This window comes from Rhinolophus ferrumequinum, chromosome 14 (assembly GCF_004115265.2).
Source record: "Rhinolophus ferrumequinum isolate MPI-CBG mRhiFer1 chromosome 14, mRhiFer1_v1.p, whole genome shotgun sequence".
Lineage (NCBI taxonomy): Eukaryota > Metazoa > Chordata > Mammalia > Chiroptera > Rhinolophidae > Rhinolophus > Rhinolophus ferrumequinum.
In genome coordinates this window covers 43,889,962-43,913,645 of record NC_046297.1, presented here as the reverse complement: position 1 = coordinate 43,913,645, position 23,684 = coordinate 43,889,962, and the positions used below count along the sequence as shown (strand labels likewise).

Here is a 23,684-nt window from a genome sequence, read left to right as displayed (position 1 = left end):
ATTACCAGGCTCTCTTCCTCTGCTAACTTTGGCAGCTGCCTCTAGAAAATTAATCCCTGTACTTCAAAATTGTTTTTTTTTTTTTTTTTTTTTTTGGTCTTAATGTACTAGCTGGGACCCTACTGCCATGTTGAAAGGTAGTGGTGAGAACAGACATCCTTGTTTCCAATCACAGGGGCAAAGCTTTTAACATTTTGCCATAACAAAAGATGTTTCCCCGCAAGGTTTTTAGAAATACTTTTTAAATTAAAGAAGTCTTCTATTCATAGTTTGCTAAGAAATTTTCTTCATGAATGGTTATAGAATTTTATAACATCCTTTTCTTACTCTACTGAAGGGATTTAATTATTTTTCTCCTTTATTTTGTTATACGTTGAATTACTTTTGCTGATTTTCGTATGTCAAATCATTGAACTTGTATGTCAAAAGGAATCTACTATCCTTTTGAATTTATTTTGCTAACATGTTTTCTTTTAAATAAACTTTATATTTTAGAGCAGTTTTAGGTTCACAGAAAAATTGAGAAGAAGGTACAAAAATTTTCTACCTACTCCTGCCCCACACATTCATATCCTTGCCCATTATCAACATCCCTACCAGAGTGGTCCACTTGCTACAACTGATGGACCTTCATTGAAACATCATTATCATCCAGAGTCCATAGTTTACATTAGGTTTCACTCTTGGTGTTGTACATTCTATGTGTTTGGACAAATGTATAGCAACATGTATTCACCATTATCATATCATACAGAGTAGTTTTACTGCCCTTAAAATCTTCTGTGCTCTGCCTAGTCATCCCTCTCTCTTCATTAACCGCTGACGAACACTGAAGTTTTTACTGTCTCCATAGTTTTGACTTTTCCAGAATGTCATATAGTTGAAAACAGACTATATAATGTTTCAGATTGGCTTCTCTCATTTAGTAATATGCCTTTAAAGTTCCTCCATATCTTTTCATGCTTGATTGCTCAACTTTTCTTAGTGCTGAATAATATTCCATCGTCTGGATGAATCAGTTTATTTATGCATTCACTGACTAAAGGACATCTTGGTTGCTTCCAAGTTGTAGCAATTATGAATAAAACCGCTATAAACTTCTGTGTGGTTCTTGTATGTACACAAATTTTCAAATCCATTGGATAAATACCAAAGACTGTGATTGCTGGATCATATGTTAAGAGTATGTTTACTTTCATAAGAAACCACCAAAATGTCTTCTAAAGAGACTGGACCATTTTGTGTTTCCACCAGCAATGAATGAGTTTTTGGTGCTCTGCATGTTGGGCAGCATTTGGTGGGGTCAGTGTTGTGGCTTTTTAAGCCCCGTTGTTTTATTCAGTTAACATTCATATACCTACATATTTTCCCCTTTCACACCTCTTCATTCCTTTATGCCTCTCTGGGCTTACAGTGGGGAATCATTTTCCTTTTGCTTGAAGAATACCCTTTAGTATGGGTTGAGTCCTAAAAATTTCTCACATTTTTCTTCCCTTTTCTTTTTCTTCTCTCTCTTTTTCTCCCTGACCCCTGCCAAATGTCTTTGTTTTTCTTTCATTCTTGAGCCTATTATTTAGCACTGTGCTTTGCCCATAGTAGGGAAAACTTGAAGTGTCAAGGAGTTAACCCAAGAGCAATCCTGAACTACTGAGGGATGCTGCTGATGGATAAATAACTCCAGCTTGCCCTCCACTCAGTAGGGTAATTCTGAGGTGTGTCCCACACATTCCCTCAGATGGTCCCCAGTGGGATTGAATTCTAGTTGCCCACAGTGGTAGAACATTCATCAGTTCATCTTTTATTGGGTTTCATCCATTCTCTGTCTCATTTCTCCATTCCTATATAGTGCTTCCTGTAATCACTTCCCAAATAAACTATTTATAGTCAAATCCTTGTATTAAGTTCTGTTTTGGGGGAAATCAAATCTAAGACATGGCCTATTTCAGGGGTATGGTCCTTCAGGGCTCAGCACAAAGTAAGAGGGGTTCATTAGCACTCACCACAGCATTGGGATACCTTGGACATCAATTCCTGTTGTTTTAACCCTGAGTGCTTGTCAGAATTGTTCAGTCTCTTGGCTTCTCACTCTGTGTTTCTGGAATTGGCATTCATCCCAGAGGACAAAGTGGCTCCAAACACAAGACTCACTTTCTTGGGTCTTATTCATCCCTTGGATCCCAGTTTGGTAATTCATCATTATTTTGTTAACTCTCTGTGCCTTTAAGCAGATTTAAAGAAATATTTTGGCTAACTTTTCTAGTTGTCCTCCAAGTGAGAATTAGTCCAAATTATTAGAAAAAAGCCCCTCCCCCCTTCTAGGCTTGTGTTGCACTTTGTCTTCAAAGAGCTTCTTCTTGAACCTTGCTTATCTCCATTCCCTATTTGTATCTCCCCCTCCCCCATCCATGCAATGGGCTTGCACAACTCCATGCCTTTATTCTTGTTTTCCCCTGTTCAAACCGTGACCCACCAAAGTGTTGGGGCCCTGGGAGAGGAAAATTCTCCCTAACATTCCAGCCTGGGACAACAAAAAGGTCACTATGTCAAGATGGCTGTCAGTCAAAGATCAAGTGGGCAGTTTGAATGGGCTGCTAGGAGTGCGGAGAGGGGCCTTCAACTAGGAGAGAGAGTCTCAGTTCCAGGAAACTGGGAGTGGGTAAATCAAGTTGGAAGCCTGATGAAAAGATGAAGACAGATTTGGAAGAAAGACTCATGAAGCAAAATATGGGTATGGTGTGGAGTTTTTTCTGGGGCAAATGTAAAATGACTAGGTTTAAGTTGTATATTCTATTTGCCCAGAATATTCTTGAAAGCTCAGCTTAAATGACTTTTCTTAATTTTCTTGGCTGGAATCACTTCCTCCTTTAACTTCCATAGCACTCTTATTGCATTTATCATATCACATTTTTCCCATTGGCTTTGAATAGTCTGTTCCTTCTAAATTATTAACTAGATGGCAGCTGTGGTATAGTGGAAAGAGCAACACAATCAAAGTTAGATGACCTGGGTTTAAGTCTCAGCTTCAGCACTTACCTGAAATGTTTGAGCCTCAGTGTCTGCATCTATATAATGAAGATAATATTATTTACCCCATAGTGTGATTTGAGTATTAAAAGACAAATGTATAAAGTGGTATATAATGAGAGCCTGAAAAATAAAAGCTTCCATTTGCAGAGCCTAAGTGTTATGAAGAGCCCTAGGAGCTTGACATTCATTATCTTAGAGTTCTCCACAACCTTAGGTAGATCTATTATTTAGAATACAAATTAGAAAAAGACACTATGATAGGTTAAACAGTTTAATCAATGTCACATAGTAGCAGAAACAGGACACAAATCCAAGTCTGTCTGGGTCTAAAACTAGCAGTGTTCATTGGTTTACCCTGCTTTCCCATGGCCTCACATAGACTTCTAATAAGTAGTAGAGCTGAATCACTTTTTAGTCCAAACTCATCTGGGCCGATTTTGGAACAAGTGACCTACAAAAGTGTTCCATTATCTATCTCAAAGGGTACCTACTCTATCCTGATTTATAAATTTTCACATATTTTGTTCAAAAGAAGCTCCTAAGCAAAAGTGTGTATATTGTAATGTATTAACAGAAGAAAAGTGTTATTTAACATTAAGAACGGTTCACAGGACCTCTGATTTAATGAACATTCACACAGCCTGGAGAAGAGGCTTCATGTTTTCACTCTTTGCCTTGAAAGAGGTACCTGCTTTTTGAAGGCGACACAGAAGCCTTTGGGAAGAAAGCTATGAACTGGCTCCACAGTAAAAAGCAGCTAGATCCATTCAAGAATTTGCCGTTTTAATCCCACTGATCTTAAGTTGAAGAACGCCTTTGCAGAGTAGATAGATCATCTTTCATTTAAAAGTCGTAAAAAAAAAATGAATAATTTAAATCAGGAAATTTGTGGAAATTTCCACATTTTGTCTTTGTCTGGCTACGTGACGATGGTGGTGTTGGGGAAATTGGGGAGAACAGGGTGATAAAAGAAGTTGCTGCAAAGTCAGCTCTAAGATTAGGACCTTGTGGAGAGGTTCTTACATAACTACCTTCTCCAATAAAAGGGTGTTCATTTCTTGCCCCTTAACTGATTTCACACTTCCACTTTAAATACAACTGCGGAGGAAGGACCAGAAACAAAAAAAAACCCCAGGGTACGCAAAATAATTAGGGCTGCCCCAGGGAAATCAAACCGAGACAACGCAGGAGCCCCTCTTCCTTCCCACCTCCCCCGGGACACACTTTCAAGCTACTGGCGGACTCCCTACCAGCGCGGGCGGACGCGCCCCTCCGCCTCCTCCTTCCCTAACACGTGCTCTCCGGAACACTCACTGGGAGCTGTCCCTCGGGGGCCGAACGGACCAATACGCACGCGCCTTACAGCACCGTGGCCAGACAACGTTGAGCGGCCCAATCCAAAGGGCCTTACAGCCCGTTTCCCGGAGCCCCGCCCCCTCGCAGCCGTGCCCCCACCCGCCGGTCTCCTCCCTTCTCCTCCCTCCGTTCGCCCCTCCCCCGCCGCTCGGGAGCGCAGCCTGCGAGACGGAGAAACTGGGGCAGAAGTGAAGATGGCGGCGACGGTGCTGGTGGCGGCGGCGGCTTCTCGCCAGTGACGCGCGGTGCGGGCTCATCTCCCTCCCCACCTCCCTAGTCCGGACCCCGTCTGCCGCCGGGACCACACCGTCCCCTTAGTCCGCCCCACTCCTCCCTCCCCAGTCGCCCCTCTCCCAACGCCCCGCTGCCGCTGGCGGCGGCGCGCCCCAGGTCCCGGCCGCCGGCCTCGCAGACCTGTGCGCTGTCGCCAGGAGAGCGGGTGGCGTGTTGATCCGTCCTCCTCGCCCCGCAGACTGCCGGGCGGTGGACACACGCCCGGCAGGGGGGCAGCGGCGGCCCCTGCGCATTTGCTTCCCTCCATTTGGGGACTGGGAGGCGGCGGCGGCAGTGGGTTTTGGGGAGGGGAAGTGGGTTGGGGGGGCGGGCGAGAGCGGGAGGGGGCCGTCCTCGGGAGGAGGACGAGAAGGAAGCACCATGACGTCCATCCATTTCGTGGTTCACCCGCTGCCGGGCACCGAGGACCAGCTCAATGACAGGTAATAGGGCCGGCGGGCGGGGGGAGGGGCGCCTCCCCGCCCTCCCCTTCCCTCCCCCACGGGGCCGCGCCGGGGCGGGCGCCAGTGTTTACGCGCCTGCCGACGGTGGGGAGGTCCTCACTGCCCCAGACTAGGCCCTTTCCGGGGCAAACTTCTGGGCGCGGGGGCCCGGGGACGTGGGGGGAGCACGGTGTAGATGGGAAAGCGCGCTGCACCCCCCTTGCCCCGTAGGAGCCGCGTTGAACTGGGCGGAGATGGGGGGGGGAGATCGCTCCCGGGGGGGCGGGCTGTAATTACCGCCCGGGCCAGGCCAGAGGAATCCATATTAGCCAAAGTTGAATTGAGACAGACAATGCGGATGGGGGATGGTGGAGGTAAAAAGAGAGGGAAGAGGAGAAACGGGGCGAGGGGCCCCGGGGTAGGCTGCGCTCGCCGGGGCCCCTGGGAGTTGTGTCCGGTGGGGTGGTTTGGACCTGCCAAGCTTGAAGATCCGGGGCGGGGGGGGGGGGGGGAAGCAGGGAGGAGAAGCTGATTCCCGGCAGATCGCGGTGGGGGGTGGGGGAGGAAGCGCCATGATTATTGTTATTATTATTAAATATGAGCCCCTGCAGTGAGGTTTGCCTGCCCGGGGAGGGGATGAATTCAGGCGGGGGTGGGGAAGTGGGTTGGATTCCCTTTGCTCTCCTTCTCCCTAAACGCTGCTGGCAGCTCCAGCTCCCGGTCCCTCTGGTGCGAGCTTTTTTGTTTGTTTGTTTCCTTTTTTATTCTAATGATAGTGTTTTCGTGAGTTGTAATTTGACAGCTGAAAACCGTGCGTAGAGTCAAAGGAAAACTTACGTCTGCAGTTCGCAATGCTGCTTTTCTTAACATGCTGTAAATTTCTGGGATGGGTTTACAATGGGCGGAGGAGGAATGATTTTTCTTTTTTCTTTCTTTCTTTCTTTTTTTTTTTTTTTTGTCTTTCATAAGACGGCTGTTTTGGCCGTGGATTCCTCCCCTTCCTCTTCCACGGTTCCCTGCCAGTTTAGGATATTGAATTGCAGGGCCGCATGCTTTCAGGGAACTGAGATAAAGCAGGAAAAGTTCCTTCACTGTTGCAAAACAGACTCCGAGGAGGTTGAGGGAGGCCTCCATTAAAGCAACTCTTAGAATCTAGGACTCGGATCTAATGATGGGCTAAATGTTCTCAGGGTCAGAAAGTGGGGCATTTTAATACTCCTTCTACCCGATGCTTTCGCTGCTGTCTTTCCTTTGAGTATTATTAGAAGCCACCTGGACCCAAGTTTTGAAGTTAGATATAATTTTTGCTAAGTGACCGGGTGACAAGTTGCATGACGCCCTGTTTGTCATGCGCTTCCCAGAGGGAGGAAGAGGCCTAACTTGCTGCTATGATATTGGCCTTGGTCTCAAAGTATCCAACTGCCTCAGGTGGGGCCGACAGCTTTTTAATTTGAAAGCTGGCGATTTAGTTTCTGGCCCTGGGTTCGGATTTCTCTGATGTTTGCTGTAGCCATATTGTATTTAACATGTTTGTGAAACTTTTGGAATACTGTCTGAAAATATTAACCACTTGGACTTACCACATGTTCCTTTAAATATTGAAAGACATTTTAAGTCATCTATTTTAACATTTTATTAGGGATCCTTACTCTGATTTTATTTCATTAGTGCTAGAGATCTTTTTAAAGATTTTTAACATAAGATTTTTTGGGGGGTAAATTTTAGAATCAGGCTAGAGGTGGTGATAGTTCTGGTGTCATTCACAGAACCAAGTTGGTAGTGCCTGTATTGTAACTTATTTTGTAACTTAGAAAATTGCACCAGGGAGCAGAGAAATAGGGCATATTTTCTGTATTAGTCCTACTTTATATATACCAAGAATCCTGACAAGTTCATTCAATGACTGCATGCCAAAACCTATTCTGCAGTGGTGTTGGGTATTTTGATTCAATTTTGAATATTCCTTATGCTTTAGCTAATCTGAGAAATTTATAAATAATGTATCTTTTTTAAAGCTATGTTTTCTTTTTTCATTCTTAATATAAACATTCAGCTTTGTTTTTTTATTCCTATAGTGTCAGTATACAACATTAAGAATATTTAGATCATCTTTTCATTTTATGAAATAAAAGACAAGTGTATTTGATTCAGATCATAAAACGTGTGCATGGGGTAGGGGGGAACAGATATTTTGAAAAAATACAAAAGTGCTGTCAGTAAAATTTTAGGGACCTGTAGTTACATCTAGTAGCAGTAAAACTGGTCTGTTGAGATTTGTGAAGGCAACATTTGAGACAGTCCTGTATCGAGTTTTGAAGTGCAGTAGTTTGAAGGGCAGTAGTTTGACTTGTGGTGGAGCTGTTCTGTCTCCCCTTCAAAAGTAAAGCGTCATTGCATACCTAGTTGCAAAGTATAATAGGAACAACCCACTGGTGCATTGCTTGAGAAAAATCTGTTCCCAAAAGATACTGATTTTCTGGAATCTTTTAACTAACTAGAATAAGAAGCCCAGAGTATTTTCATCCTCAGATGAAAACTACCAAGATTTTGTAAGTTTTGGTAATAAAAAAGCGTGTGCTCCTATAGCTTGATTTTTATGAGAAATGTGCCTATGATAGTCACAAATGAAATAATTTTGCGTGAAAAAAGGTATAAATAGGTAGACTATTCTTTATACAAAAAGAAGTAAGATTGGACAGGCAGTGTGGTACTGCAAATAAATTGCTCGGTTAAAGAAAACTTAGGGGACTCAAAACATCAGTATTTTCTTCAAATATGTTTTCTTTCCTTAAATAGCCACATCCTGTTAAAAATCAAATATCTTGTTCAGTGTAATCTTGTGATGTCTCAAATATCTAAAATACACATAGCATTAAAGAAAAGGTTGTATCTGATTTTTTTCTTTGTGTTTTCACTTGGTAATTCTATGGTAGTTTTTACACATTTTTGTATGTTTAAGTCTTTAATTTTTGGCTCTGAGATACCAAATAATGAACGCAGTTGATGTATAGGTGGGGATGGCTAGGACAGAGAAGAGGAATTCAGAGAGCCTAGGATGTTGGTTGTGGTTTCCTGGAGTGATTACAAGTTCCCTGGTGCTGAGTGGCTGGTCCTCTGGCAATATTCATTGTGTTGAATTGAAACCATTCCATACTTTCTTTTGTGACATTTTGATTTTTTTCTAGTGAATTTCTTGAGTTAGTGCTGTGTTCCTGCTTAAAACATTGCCTCAGAGAAATAGAAAACATACTAAGAATATGGTTCTACAAGTTGAGGTTGAGGAGAGAGCTGGAAGGGCCTGCTCACTGAGACCTAGAAGTTATGTAGACCAGTCTTTTCACTAATGAGTTGAAAAATCAGGCCTAGAGATTTATGAAATTTATCTAGGGGTACACAGTGAGCTACTGACAGATGAGGTCCACATGATGGGTCTTCTGATTTTGTTTTCAAAATCCAGGGCTCTTTCCACTATTCCACGTGGTCTGTCTTCTGGGATATTTCTGGTTTCTGAGGCATCCCAACCTTAGAGCAGCCACCTGTCTTAGAGTTTTGGTTTCCGTTTTCCCTCTACTCCTCCCTCCAGGACTCCAAACTGACTCTTGCCCTTTGTCAGGGTGCGGACCTTCTCAACCCTTTCCTAGTACTAGGTTAGGAGAGGCCTTTTTAAGGTGATGTGGGTAAGGCATGACTTCTCACTGTCCTGGGGATGCAGGTTGGTAACAGTACAAACCAGTTCTCATTGTTTTGTCTACGTGTGGAGTATTTCTGTTAGCTTTGCTTTTTGACATTGTCATGCGTTGTGCAGTCATAAGCAGTCTTGGTTGAGACTGTCATATCAAAAGGACTTTTGTCTAAGGAGCTTTCCCTTTAGGTGCTGTAGGGCTACGAGGTAAGATAGTATAGACGGAGTTTGAAATTTGGAATTCCTAAGTCTGGGTTCGTCTCAGCCCTACTACCGTGTTTCCCCCAAATTTGTATTTTACTATAAGACCCCGTCTTATATTAATTTTTGCTCCAGAAGACGCATTAGAGCTGACGGTCCGGCTAGATCTTATTTTTGGGAAAACACGGTAGTTATTAACAGCGTTATCATAGGTAAGTCATTTAACCACTTAGAACCTCATTGCCTTCTCTCCTCCATCCCACCCCCCAACACACCTCAAGTTCTGAATGAGGCAGAATACCCATCTCAAGGTCAGTGAAGAGCAGTTGAGATAGTGGGTGGGCAAACCCCAAGATCATAATGTAGGTTCTGTGGAAAAGACTGTTAAGAGATGGTTACTCTTAACTGTTTTTATGTGTAGTCTGGTTTTCAAATAGAAAAACAGGACCTCCTAAGAAATTGTCCTAGAATATCCTTAGCACCAAGTGCAGAATCCAGACTCTTACTTAGTCTTAGTTCAGTGGTTTTCACCTGGATGCGATTTTGCTCCCCAAAGGATATTTGGCAGTGTTTGGAGACATCTTTGATTGTCACAACTAGGGCATTGCTACTGCTCTCTGTGGGGTAGAGGCCAGAGGTGCTGCTAAGCATCCTGCAGTGCACAGGACAGTCCCCCACAACAGGTGATCCTGTCCAAATTGTGCTGTGGTTGAGAAACTGTCTAGGATTATCTCGAATGTGTATAGATGTAAAACTAAATGGAAATGATTTTTAAGAAGAAAAATCCAAGCAATATTAATTAGTCTCAAACATGACACTTTAAATTGAAGTTAATTAAGGTGCACTAAAATTAAAAAGTTTGGTTCTCAGTAATGTTCACATTTCAAGTGCTCCGTAGTCAGTCACCTGGAGCTATTGGCCTCGTATTGGACAGTGCACATACAGAGCAGTGCCATTATTGCTGAAAGATAGAAAGTGCTATGAACTTGGCATTTAGTAAGTGCTTCTTATTTTTCTTGGAACTGTTGGGTTTTAAAGTCTCAGGCATATCCCTGCCCTCTTATTAGGAGCAAGGGATTTCATGTCACTTCTCAACCTCCAGTGTGATAGCATTTTATCAGCAGTCATTTGTAATGATTATATAATGACGGTAGGTGGGATTCTTGAAATAAAGTTATTTTCTGTGGGGCACATTGAGGTTGTGGTGGGTAGTTGAAAGCTGTCTAAAATTTCAGAGTGCTACACCAAAAAAAACCCAAGTTAATACTGTGTGGGATAGAGCATCAGTCACCACCAAACCAGTGGGAAATCTCACCATTTGATGGAGATTGTTACCTGGAAATAATAACAGCAGCTGTACCAGGAAAAGACAGGTAAGCTTAACTAAAATGATTAAATGAAGTCGATTAAGGAAAGTAAGATTAAACACAGGGTAGAAAATAGACAAACAAAATACTGAAAATCAGAACAAAGAAGGGGAGATCATTTTTATAAATCAAGAAATCAGTAACTAAATTGTGGGTATCGAAGTAAATAGACACGTGTGAAGGAAATTTCATGGTACACGGGGGTATAACCAGGAATAGTGGGGTGAACTTCAGAAAAGTCAGAATTTTTCCCTAACAATTAGGTCATTTAGGAAATAGTGTCCAAAGGAAAGTTTAATCACTGGACAATGTGTCAAATTACACTTCAGTAGATTTTATAGGGTACATTGAAAGGCGCAGTTTCATGTTGGAGGAGGATGTACTTAAGTCTTCTTTGCCCCGTTTTTATCATGCCTACTTCTCCTTGAGAAAACAAACTCCAATTCTAGTCTTGTGTTTCTGTCATTTTGACACCTTGGCATTCTGCACAAATGTAAACAGCCTTCTCTCCATTGTGATTATGAATTGTTTGTTTTTATAATTGATTGTGAAGTTTTCCTCTGAAAATTATTTTTGAGCTTTTTTTTTCTTTTTTTCTTTTTTTAATTTATTTTTAATTTATTGGGGTGACAATTGTTAGTAAAATTACATAGATTTCAGGTGTGCAATTCTGTATCACATCATCCATAAATCACACTGTGTGTTCACCACCCAGAGTCAGCTCCCCTTCCATCACCATACATTTGATCCCCCTCACCCTCATCCCCCACCCCCCAACCCCTTTACCTTCTGGTAACCACCAAATTACGTTCCCCAGATTAATTTTCAAACCCGTGGCCATCCTGTGGTCACCGACTGCCCTCCAATCCCCTCACCCTCCCCCCCCACCCCCCCACCCCTCCCGCCCATCTAGCAACCCTCAGTTTTTCCTCATTGTCTTTGAGCTTTTTATTATGGAAAATTTTAAGTACATATAAAAGTAGAGAGAACAGTATGATGAACAGCCGTATGTAAGAGTTATCACTCAGTCTCAAAATTTATCAACTCACGGCCAGTTTGGTTTCAGGCCTCTTTCCTGTTTATTCCCTTCCATGAGATAATTTAATTGATATACCTTCAAGATGTATCTCAAAGATGAAGACTTAAACCAAAAAATACCTTAATATCAAAATTCAATTTGTTCAGATTTCCCTATTATCACATAAATGTTTATTTTTGAGTGACAATTTTAATAATTTTACCTGATAAAACTAGGTTCTAACACGTTACAAAATTTGACATTCTTAAGAGTAAGAAAATTTGGATTGTAAACTTAGAAGGAGGGACAGCATCACACTGGAATTCTTAAGGGTCCTTATAGCTCTTTACTGTCACTTCTCAACCTCAGTGTGATAGCATTTTATCAGCAGTCACTTGTAATGATTATGTAATGACGGTAAGATGGGATTCTTGAAATTAAGTTATTTTCCATGGGGCACATTGAGGAATAAGATTGCCATGTGAAAAGTTTGCAATATTCTTCTAATACATAGAAACGAGGCTATTAGTAAACTGAATTTGTCTATTAGAAATTACTCTGTAATGAGATTATATTTCATATTATTTTCTGGATAGAATCAGTGTAGTGGTTGGTAATAAACTCTTTCAAAATGAGAAATATGATAAGTTCATAGATAACTATGCTTTCTGACAACCTCATTTTTTGTCAGCATACTAACCAAAGTGTTAAAAATCAATGTTCTTTCATGAGTATTCATTTTGTTTAAGACACGATTTGTCTTACCTGCATAGCAAAAGTAATGTTATTTGTTCAGTTTCTGATGGTATCATCATTCATCTTAATAAAATGTTTTCAACTGTCTCTACTCTTATTTTTTATTAGCTTTATTGAAGTATTTACATACAGTAAAATTCACCCATTTTAAATGTACAGTTTGATGAGTTTTGACAAATGCATACAAAATTTGTGTACCCACCACTACAGTCAAGATATAGAACATTTTCATTCCTCAAAAACTATTTTTTTGTGACAGCCTGCTTGCTGTGATGTGAGAAGTAGAGAATGATGGGTTTTGTAAGCCGTAAGAAAAAGCCCAAGTTGAGATTAGGAAGTTAATTTGATGAAGAAAGTGAAAAAAATCAGAGACAATATGGTAGGGTTATTTTAATGTCTAAATGATGAAAACAGGGTTTTTTATGTGACAGACTTTGGGGCGGGTTATTGGGTTTGTGCAGTTCATCATCTATTTTCTTGTAGGAGTGGCTTTGTTTCCTGTCCAAAAGTGAGTTGAACTAGTCCAGTCATTGCTCTGTGCTATCATCTGCATATAGAAACCCTACTTTGTCTTTAAAGGAAGAACCAGTCAAGTAATTTTTCTTAAACTGCGTGCAAATCTAGTGTAAACTTTCATTCTTAGTAGGTATCTTAGATTTCATGTGGTGTTTAAACTGAAGTCTTCATCACCTGGAAACCCCTTGATGTTTTCCTTAAGTGATTGCTGTTTTTTCTGCTTATCAGGTGTTGTGATTATTCTCTATAGATAGAAAATAAGGAGGGGAAAGGAGTGGAGTACTTGCTGTGGACAACGTGACCTTTTGTTTCTGTGGTGGTTCTTTGGGGAGGTGTAGGAACTGCTTTTTCTTTGCCTCCTGCAGTTGCCAGCAGGGACGAGTAGAAATTGCTGCCACATGTTCCTACTGATTCTGTTAGGTTTCTGTCACTGCTGAGAGCATGCAGAACCAGGAATGGGTGTCTTCTGTAGGGGAGGTTGGCAGCCTGCAAGGTTGAGTCTGCAAGTCAGAGATGACATGTGGGCTGATTTTGTTGGCAGCTGCTCATCTTTCTGCCACTCCTGGGAGCAGAGAGCTACTGAAAAATACATACAACACCCATATCCAGAGACAGGAATCGGTATGCGGTTAGCAGCCAGCCCAGGCCATCCCAGAATGTTTCTAGTTTCACAAAACTGTTGAGTGGTGGGGACTCAGGGCAGTTGGTCTTGTGCTTTTCTTCTCCAGGGCCTCTTGAGTCCTTGGGAGACTGGGAATGTAAAAAGCCTTTTCAGTTGATACAGAGATTCAGTCTATGGTAAATTGTAAATTCTAGGACATTCTTAAAGGGTGGTAGCATTTGTTTTTAGATATGATATGTTTAAACTATTATTTTTGAATGGAAAATTTTTTCTGGCAATAGTGTTGATATTTTATGAGAGTAACATAACCTAACTAAGTTGTAGTAAAATCATTTATTGTGGTGCCTTTTTCTGATAAAGGGATTCTTTGATTTAAGGTAATGCTTCTCATAGTGTCTAAGTGGGCCACCATCATCAGGAGCACAGAAACTTGAGGACCACTGTATAAAAGACTCTTGCACACATTTCTTTGTCTTAAAATGAATTGAAGACAGCCTATGGGGCCAAACTTGCCAGTTCTTCACTACCCCAGGCCATCCTTTCCCCCTCAGACTGCAGGTTCTGTAGCTGTCTGAGAAAAGGATATTTTCCTTTCCTTTGAGGCTAGAATAGTTTGTTTTTGTTTGTTTTTTTGTTTTTACAAATGAAATTTTTAAAATTTGAAATAAGTTACATAAATATTAGGTCCTCCGCAGCCGTAAGATATTGGGAGGATAACTTTTTAAAAACACGTCAGTGCTCATAGGGTTACAGTCCAGTTGGGGGAGTGAAGTTGATCTGCCCACCAATAGCAAGCTGTGAAAGACTTTGGCTTGTGTAAATATTTGCCCTGAATTGCCTGCACACAGTTTGAGAACGATGTTGGGTTAGTTTTCCTTGGTCAATAATTGTGTGCTTCTCAGACAGTGTGCTAGGCTAGGGGTGCTGCTGTGTTTTAGGTTGTGCCAACTTCTTGGAACTTTGGGTTGAGAAGAAGTTGGAACTTTTTCTTGCTCATTGGGGAAGTTTGGAGAAGAGTGAGGTGACAGATTAGTGGGCCTAGGGAGTGGCATCAGGTAGGTGTGCCATGTATCTTTTAAGTTTTTTGAAACAATTATACCCTCACAAGAAGTTGCAAAATACTGCAGGGAGGTCCCCTGAACCTAACAGCCAGCTTCAACCAGTGGTAACATCTTGATTGTGTCAAGTATTTTTCAGATCCTTGCCAAAATATAGTGATGGAAAGGAGCATTTTCCCCATATGCATTTTTGAAAACTATTTCTCTGCTAAGATAAAATAGATTAGAAGACACAGATTTAAAGAGAACTTGGTATTCTTAAATGATTTTAAATTGCTGAAATATATAGTAGGCAGTGGTTTTTAGTCAGTCTGTCTTTGATGTGATAGTGACTGGACTATAAATTGGAGGAAAACAGTGGTCGGGGATTTGTTCTTTTTGTATCTGACACTAACAGGCCATTTGACCATGAAAAAATAATAACTCTTATGTGTAAAATGAGAGAATTGGGCCAGATCATTTAGGTTTTCCCGCTTCAGTTTCTATGCTCTTAGGATTGTGGTAGGGAAAGGGTTTTTGTATTGTGGAATGGCTCATGGGGAGAAAGAACTGAGTCTGGTGGTTCGTGATTTCTTCTACTTAAATTTTGTTGAAGAAGGGGGGAAGTGAACAAGGGAAGTGGGAAAATAAATTTTACTCTCTTACTCAATTCAATGAGAATTTTGCCAACTAAATTATATATATTAGGATAGAAAGTTGATGGGCTCAACCTCATGTTTGCAGTTTAATGCAGAGATAGACATAACTAAAGAAAAGAATTAAGTGCTAATAGAGAATATAAGTGACAGGAAAGAAGGGTCTGATGGTTAAATCTGGTGCTTATTTGAAGACTGGTTCATCCTCTTCCATTGTCGTGAGCCTAATGAATTTTCCTTCATAGGCATTGAAGATACTGTCAGCAGCCAGGGGTTCTTTGCAGATGACTGTATTTGATACTGATAATGAGAGTCCAGAGGTCTTGTGCTGTGTGAGAACAATTTACATATAGACAGTGGGGTTTTTTTGTTCTTTTGCTTTTTGTTTGCAAAAGATACTGTCTAGGGATAAGAAGACAAGAAGATAATGGCCCATCAGTGTGTTAAAACAGGTTGCTTCATCCTTATGCTTTGACTTTATGCTAGAAGAGACCATATTGGGAGTTGGCAAGGAGGTGAGAGGGGCTTCTTGAAGAACTTCTGTGGGGAGTATGCTCCTTTCTGTTTACCTCATGCACAGGCTGGGACTGTGGTCTCCTTGAGAACTGCCAGGAGAGCGGTGCAGTAGCAGAGACACTTAAAAATGAGACCAAGTGTCCTCTGACTCATTGTTATTATTTTTGTTTAAAATACTTAAATTCACGTACTGTACTGCCAATAAATATTTCAAGATTATTTATGGTTATAGATATCCATGTGATAGAACTACTTTAATGGATTTAGCATTTCATACCAGATTGAAAACCTCAAGGTAAGATGAGATAGTAAAAAATACATTTCTGAATTCAGATGTATCTGATTAATTTTTTAAGTTTTGTAGCACATTTTTACCTATCTTATAAGGTTTGTTTTACGATACTGACTCATTATCGAGTATTACAATTCTTACAGAATTTGGGAGTGTTACTGTGTGTCCAAATGATTTTGTGTACCACAGACAGGTCCTGATGGGGGGGGAGAGAGTTCTGAGAACTGGAAAGATACTGGATTTGGAGTTAGAGGTTTGGTCCTTCTACCGTGTTTCCCCGAAAATAAGACCAAGCCAGACCATCAGCTCTAATGCATCTTTTGGAGCAAAAATTAATATAAGACCTGGTCTTATTTTAATATAATACTGGGTGTAATATAATATAATATACAATATATAATATAATACTAGTAAAATATAACATAATGTAACACCGGGTCTTATATTAATTTTTGCTCCAAATGACGCATTAGAGCTGATGGTCCGGCTAGGTCTTATTTTCGGGGAAACACGGTAATAAACAGTCGTGGGATCTTGGGAAAGTTGTTGCCTGCAATGAGTCTTAGTTTACTCATTTGTAAGATGAGGGGCTGTATTTGATGTCTGAACGTTCATTTCAACTTTGAATCTATGTGACTTGTAGGCCTCAGATGCTATTTGATGAGTTATAGTTTGATATGTGTTGGTCACCTTTGCCATTTTAAGATTTGATTTTTATTTCCTCCCTCAGACTTGCTTTTCTACCCTTTTGTATTCATTCTAATGGGCATTTAGAAGCCATGGATATTCTAAACTCTTACCACCTTGTTTAACTGGAGGGGAGCTCTTAAAAACCAGCCCAACTCTTCTGGATTTTTTCCGTTTTTAATTTCAAATTGCTAGGGCTGATGTATTTTATTTGACACAAAATAATTTAGTACAATTATATTATCTTTTAGTTATGTTTTCCATATAAAGTTAGTGGGAGGAGGTTGTTCCATTCGGCAAGAGCTTATTTGAAATAATGTATGATAAAGCAAAATCACGTTGGCTGCATATCACCTCCTGGGGGTAGGGGTGTTTGCTCACCTTTGATTCTGGTGGGTTGCTACTGTTCTCCTTCTGAAGGCCGTTTAGGGGGTCCTAGTACTATCAAGTGCTCAGTGGGGATTGATCTTCTGTTTTCAGGATGCCTGTTTTCATTCTGTAGGTTAGGCTTTAATAATTGATATTACCTTTTGACTTGAGTAGATTGCAAATCTATTTGACTTTGCTGAGTAGGAAGTAATTTTTGAGATGTTCAAAATTTTACACCAAAGAGGATTTTAGGATTTTCGTATTTTACAGCTGAGGAAATTGAGGGCTGGAATGCCGAGATGATTAGTTAAGTGGCAAAAACTAGACTCTGCATTAATTCAGCTTTATTGCTTTCCCTTTTTCTTTTTTTAAAATGAGCACGGGAAGTTACTTGTTTTTCTGATGCACACATATTAATACATATAAATGCCTTAATATTAATATGGATATACACTCTGTGTTTTTGCCGTTAAAATAGTATCTCATCATTTAATTCAGAAAATTTTTGTGGGGCTTCTGCTACATGTCAGTTCTGGTCTTGGGTGTGTAGTAGTGGAGCTTAGTCTATGGGAGAGACCAGCTAGTACAGGGCAGTATTATGGGTACAGTGAAAGGAAGTTCAGATTCTTCACCAGAGGCACACAGCCCAGTCTTGTGAAGAAGGAAAGCTCCCTGGAAGAAGAAATGTTTAAAAGGAGAGTCAGGATTTTAAATAGGAGGTGCCCGTGGGGGAGCTGTGTGATACAGGGCAGGGCTTTGACCCTGGAGGAGCTTTCTATGAAGAAGGGACTGCAGGTGTGAAGACCTTAAGGTGAGAGTGTAGTACATCTGAGGAGCTAAAGGGTGTCCAGAGTGCTTAGAGCAGCAAGTACATAGCGTTTCAAGTCAGCTGAAGTTTTCTTGTAGAAAAGGATACCCTGTTAACTATCTTGGTAATTATTGTGATAAAATAAATGAGCTTGGTATTACCATGATACAATAAATCTGTGACTCGTTATTTTAGTGGGTTAGACTTAGTGTAACTGAACCAGTACAGTAAAGGGTGTGAGTTCCATCCTAATTTAGGCCAGTTGTTTGATTTCATGACTACAAAACGTATCCTTCACCTCTGCCCAGCAAGGTTTGTGAGTGTTTGCTATTGATAATGAGGACAAACAAGCTTTGATGGATGGTTCAGTTCAAATGCTTCATTGCTTTTGGGAAAACACTACAAATCCTTCGGATGGGCCAATAATATCACCGAGATAGGACAGTCCATGGTCTTAACCATGTTAAAAACAAAAGTTTCTTAAGAAGTGCTGAAAGAAAATGACAGTGTACTTGTCCCTGAGTTATGGGTGATTACTTTTGCTGTCTCTTAATATGTTTTAACATATACTTCTATATGAGTGTTATTTTAATAACAGAAAAAGAATAAATCCCTAGGAAAGTGTTTTAGTTTAGTTATCCACGTAAAACAGAAAGAACATGAAAAGCATTGAATAAAGAATACTGATTTAATTTCATTAAAAATTTTTTCTCTAGAAACGTCTTACAGGAAATATAATTCTTCGTGTAAAACTAACCAAGGGGTATTTCTATAAATAGATTTATTATTTTAAAAATTTTATCTTGAGTTGTGATATTGAACAAAGCTCGTTAGGATCAGGTACGTGGGCATCATTTCTGACTTGAGCTCACAGAATATTTGTTCGCAGCCCTGCCCCAAAGGAACGATGTGTAATGAAAGACTTGGATTTTGGACAAGAATTTATCATTTCCCTTTTATATTCACAGTTCAACCAGGGGGAAGATAGCTTGTAAAAAAACATTGTGGTCAAATTTAAGCACATTTTCCCCATAGAAATTGATCATAATTTTCATCGTAACTTAAATATAAATGAACACTATCAGAAAGCTTTTAAAAAAATTTGACTTTAAAGTTTCCCTCCCTCCCTCCCTTCATCAGCACATATTTATTGAGGGCTTGTTTGGGGCCAGCTACTTGGGCTACATCGGTGAACAAAAGAGGCAAAAATTCCTGCCCTTGTGGAGCTTACATTCTAGTGACATGCTTTTTGTATGTGACTAATTGTGAAATATTTCCTTTGAAATGAGTGGTGTATAACTTCCATATGTTACATCTATTTGAAATGTATTCTTACTAAAAAATGTAATCAGAAAGGATGGGAAAACCCACTGAGTTAACTATTTATTGAGTATTCTCAGTCCGAGCCTGAGGGCCACTGGGAGACCTGAGAGGTGGCGTCTCTGAAGACAGGCCCCTTGTAGTCTTTGCATACCTCATGGATGTTAGTATATTATTTTTATTAAATTGAGCTTCAAAAGTAAGCAAAATAACGTATTTTAATAAAAATTAGTTCTTACAACTATTTCCAATCTTTAGAATAAAGAATGAATTAAGCGTGTGGATTTTTGGCATGCACTATTCCAATCACATTGAAAAACATCACATTATAACATCACTTGACATTTCCCCCTCTATGCTTCATGCAAGAGGGCTTCCTTAAATGATGATCTGAGAGATAGATAAAGAGAGAGAAAATGTATTTTTTTGGTGAGGTTGATTTTTCCCCCCCCTTTATTCTATTGTAAGCATTTTCAGATAGACAGAAAAGTTGAAAAAATGAGCAATGAATTATTTAGATTCAGTAATTGTTAACATCTTGTCAAATTGTAAAATTTGACCTAGATTCAGTAATTCTTAACATTTTTTCAAATTTGCAAAATATACATGCATACGTATACAAATGTAACTTTGTTGAACTGTTTGGAATTTGCAGCCATTATGATGCTTTATCTTTAAATGTTTAACTTGATTAAATTTAAAATGTGCTTGCATCTCCTAAGAGTATGGAGCTTCTGTACAATCACCATACTATTATCAACACCTTAAAAAATTAATAAGAATTCCCTAATATCATCCAGTAGCCACTGATTTTCGCTTTTCTCCACTTGTCCTCAAAAAGTCTGTCTATAATAGCTGGGTTTTTCAAACCAGAATTCAATCAAGGTTCACACATTGAGCTTCGTTAGAATTTTGTCATGGAATCATTTTTATAAAAATATTTGCAGTTTTTCCAAGGGCTACACTTAGCTGTTGAAATATTACAATCATTCTCTTTTGAAGCATAATTGTGTCATTGTTTTCAATTTTCATTAACTTTTAATTGGTCTTTGTGTATAATTTTTATTTGTCAGTGGTGTGTGTGTGTGTGTGATGAATTTTCCAGTGTTACTTTACCTAGACCTCAGGAAATCTTGCATCTTTTTCAAGATTTGCAGTTTCACTTTGCACATATTTTGCACTGGATTACATTTTATTGTCAGAAAACACCCTACGATCAGCAATAGCTTGACTTCAAATGATGTGGAAGTGATAGGCCAGGTTGTGCACTTGTTAAACTTACAGGGGTGTTTGGAGACCATTTAATGAGAGGTCAGTGGCTGGTGAAGGTTTTGGCCTTGTCAGCTTTTGTTCTTTATACAATCTCCTGACTGCAGAGATGAGGAAATGAGAACATTCTATCAGGATATATGACCTGGGTGATTGACAGGAGAGTTGGCCTGTCAGTGTTGTATTAGTTGCTATACAGTGTTGTATGTACTAGAAGTGTGGGATTTTAGCGTATGTTTACATAAAGATTGGCTTTTATTTTGAGCAAAGATTTACTGTTCCGATGAGTCTAAAGTTAAATAGATTTATTAATAAGACTTGTAGTAAATGTTTAAGGAAGTTCACAGATGTGGGTAATACAAAGTTTTGATTTTTTAAACTTAGCACAGTTAAAAGAAACTGGTAAGGAAGATACCACAAATGAAGCATAATTGAGCCTATTCATATATTGGTAGAACTAGGACCAAAGAAAATGTGGAGTTGTTTTTTGATCATTCTGGTTTTTTATTGCTGTATAATAAACCACTCTATACTTAATGGTGTAAAACAACAATCATTTACTATTTCTGGGGATTGACAATACTCAGCTAGTTGGTTCTTACTCCATCTTACTGCAGTCAGATGGTAGCTTGAGTCATCTAGAAGACTCAAACAGCTGGTTCCTCAGACATCGCTACCTCTGTGTGTGTGGTCTCGGCCTGGCTTCGAGGTAGCCAGACTTCTGTGGCAGCTCAGAGTTTCAAAGGCATGTGTCTCAAGAAAGAGTCGGGTGGAAAGCCTTTTTATGACATAGACTTTAGAAGTCAGGTAGAGTTGTTCTGCCTCATTTCTCAAGCAGCAAGTCATAGGCTCGTGGGGGGGATAATTAGACTCCACCTCTTGATGGAGGAGACTGAAAGAATTTATAGGTTGGTGGTTTTTTTTAAACCACCACAACCATTAAAAAAATGATAAACTAATAGTCAAGTTTAATTATGCAGAAGGAGATTTGGGTACCATGGAAATATTAGAAAAGACTGATGTCATGTATCTGAAAATAAAAACCAATGAAGCTTCTGTACAATCACCATACTATTATCAACACCTTAAAAAATTAATAAGAATTCCCTAATATCATCCAGTAGCCACTCTACTTTTTTTTTCAAATACATGTTATCTTTTTATTTTCAAATACATGATATCAGTCTTTTCTAATATTTCCATGGTACCCAAATCTCCTTCTGCATAATTAAACTTGACTATTAGTTTATCATTTTTTTAATGGTTGTGGTGGTTTAAAAAAAACACCAACCTATGACATTACGGCACTGGACACAATGCATTTTGTGGAAGTGTAGTGACTGTTAATGAACATAACATTTCCAGGCGGAAGTATTGAACTTGACAGTTCAACAAACTTGACATCACAGAGGCCCCCACAAGCATCCAGACCAGAGTCACAGAAAAGTCACTACTAATATGTTTCTTTGACCTCACTGGCATTTCTAACACAGTCAGGTTGTTGATTGGGTGAATTATTTAGGAAATGTGAAGCGTTTGAGACTTCAAGATTGAAATACGGCCTAGTTCTTTACTCTGATTGTGCTCAGATGCAGGGTATATCTACCTTGGATAGAGGTAATTCTAAATGTAATTTGGAGAAGTTGAGATAGCCAGAATTTTAATAGCTGTGATGGCTTCGCATTGTTTTTACAGTACATGTGAACTAAGAAGTACAGTTTTATCCATGGCCTTCACTTATGTCTAGTTGGTATTATGTGTTACGAGATTTATTTCAGATCTCTTCTGGTGCTTGTTTTTTAATGGGGTATGTTGGTAGATATTTGGAATCACTCTTTCAGTAATAGTTCTGTGTCCCCAAATTCCTTTTCCACACGTTCCCATTTAGCAGTTCTTTTGCTTTCCTTTAGTTTGAAGTGGTAATGACAGTAATAGCAGGAGCAGCTAACATTTTGTACCTGGCTCTGTATTAAGCATATTATGTGCTACAATACCCTGTTGGTTCAAATGTGTAAGTAAACTTTGCCATAATAGAAGTGAATTTATGGTCTGAATTATTTCTTGGGTGTGTTGCGGGACTCAACAACCTTTTCTGAGTATTTCAGATCAAAACTCTTGATTTAGTTTAAAGGTCAGGCTTTTAAATCCTGATTGATGTGGTTAGAATTTTTCTGGCCTGTCTACTTTATAGATTCTGGTCAAGGCAGTAACTGGAGAAACTGGTAAGAGTTTAAAGACATAGGGTCAAGGCACTTGAGACTTCCTGGTTTCAGGAAGAACTTGCAGGGAACTCCTTAAATGTTTTTAAAGAGACTTTTGTTCCCAGGGGGTTTTGTTTTTGTTTGGTTGGTTGGTTGATTTTGGTCTTTGCTCTGTTCTTTGCTCTTCTCTGTTATCCAAGCTCTTGGCTTTGTGGATGTACAGTAATCTTTAGAATATTTAAAGGGGTTTAAAGATCCACATACACATTTTGAACACAAATAGTGCTTTTACTTTTCTAATCACTTTTATAGATGAGACCACAGTCACTGCTGTAAAATTGGTTGGACAAGTGAATCTATGTACTTTCTGTATTCAAAAAGGCGGGAGGGCAGACGTTTTGTTTTTGTTTGTTTCTAACTTAGTGTTTTGGTGACATTTTAAGGAATTTTGGATATAGTTTTGACAGCTTATTTTAAAAGTTTTTTTAAATCTTGTTCCTACTTTGTTATTGATGTGCCATTTTGTTGCTTTGTTTCAATGAAAGCAAATTTATTTTTTGTCTGTGCATTGTTATTGGCTTAGATACATAATTTCTGGTTGAAAATAACTTTTCTTCAAAATGATAGCCTCCAGTATTTCTTTTGAGTTCAGTGCCATTTTAACTCCTGATCCTTTCTGCTGGACTCCCCTCCACCCCAAAAGCTTTTAGGGTTTTCCCTCAATCCCTGGTGCTGAGAAATTTCATGTTGATGTGCCTTGATGGTAGGTCCTTTTTTCATTCATTGTATTTTAGGCCCCAAACACTTCGTAGGACATTTGGTAGGTCTCTATTCTGGAAGCTCATATCATTCAGTTCCAGGACTATCGTTGCATTATTGCTTTAATACCTTTTCTCCCATCCATTTTCTTATTTTTTTTTTTTGTGAAACTCCTGGTATTTGGATGTTTGTCACCGCCATTGTTACTCTCATTTACTTGTCTTTTCTCCTCTATTTCCCATTGCTTAGCATCTTTTTTTAAGCTAGTTTTTTTTTTTTTTTAATTGGGGAATATTGGGGAATAGTGTGTTTCTTTAGGGCCCATCAGCTCCAAGTTGTTGGCCTTTAATCTAGTTGTGGAGGGCGCAGCTCAGCTCCAAGTCCAGTTGCCGTTTTCAATCTTCATTTGCAGGGGGTGCAGCCCGCCATCACGTGGGAATTGAACCAGCAACCTTTGTGTTGAGAGCTCGCGCTCTAACCAACTGAGCCATCCGGCCGCCCCTCCGGAA

At 39.6% G+C, this 23,684-nt stretch overlaps 1 protein-coding gene across 5 annotated transcripts in view; it reads left to right on the top strand.

Moving 5' to 3' along the window:
• The first annotated feature begins 4,585 nt into the window (after positions 1-4,585).
• UBR5 (ubiquitin protein ligase E3 component n-recognin 5) overlaps positions 4,586-23,684 on the top strand; it is a 127,390-nt gene continuing 108,291 nt past the window's right edge. For 4 of the 5 annotated variants that reach the window (XM_033125736.1, XM_033125735.1, XM_033125733.1 and 1 more), the window contains exon 1: positions 4,977-5,099. In XM_033125736.1, the coding sequence (XP_032981627.1) occupies positions 5,038-5,099 (62 nt within the window). In that variant the 5' untranslated portion in view covers positions 4,977-5,037. Of the gene's footprint in view, positions 5,100-23,684 lie in introns of all 5 variants that reach the window. The other variant, XM_033125734.1, reaches the window with a different exon arrangement.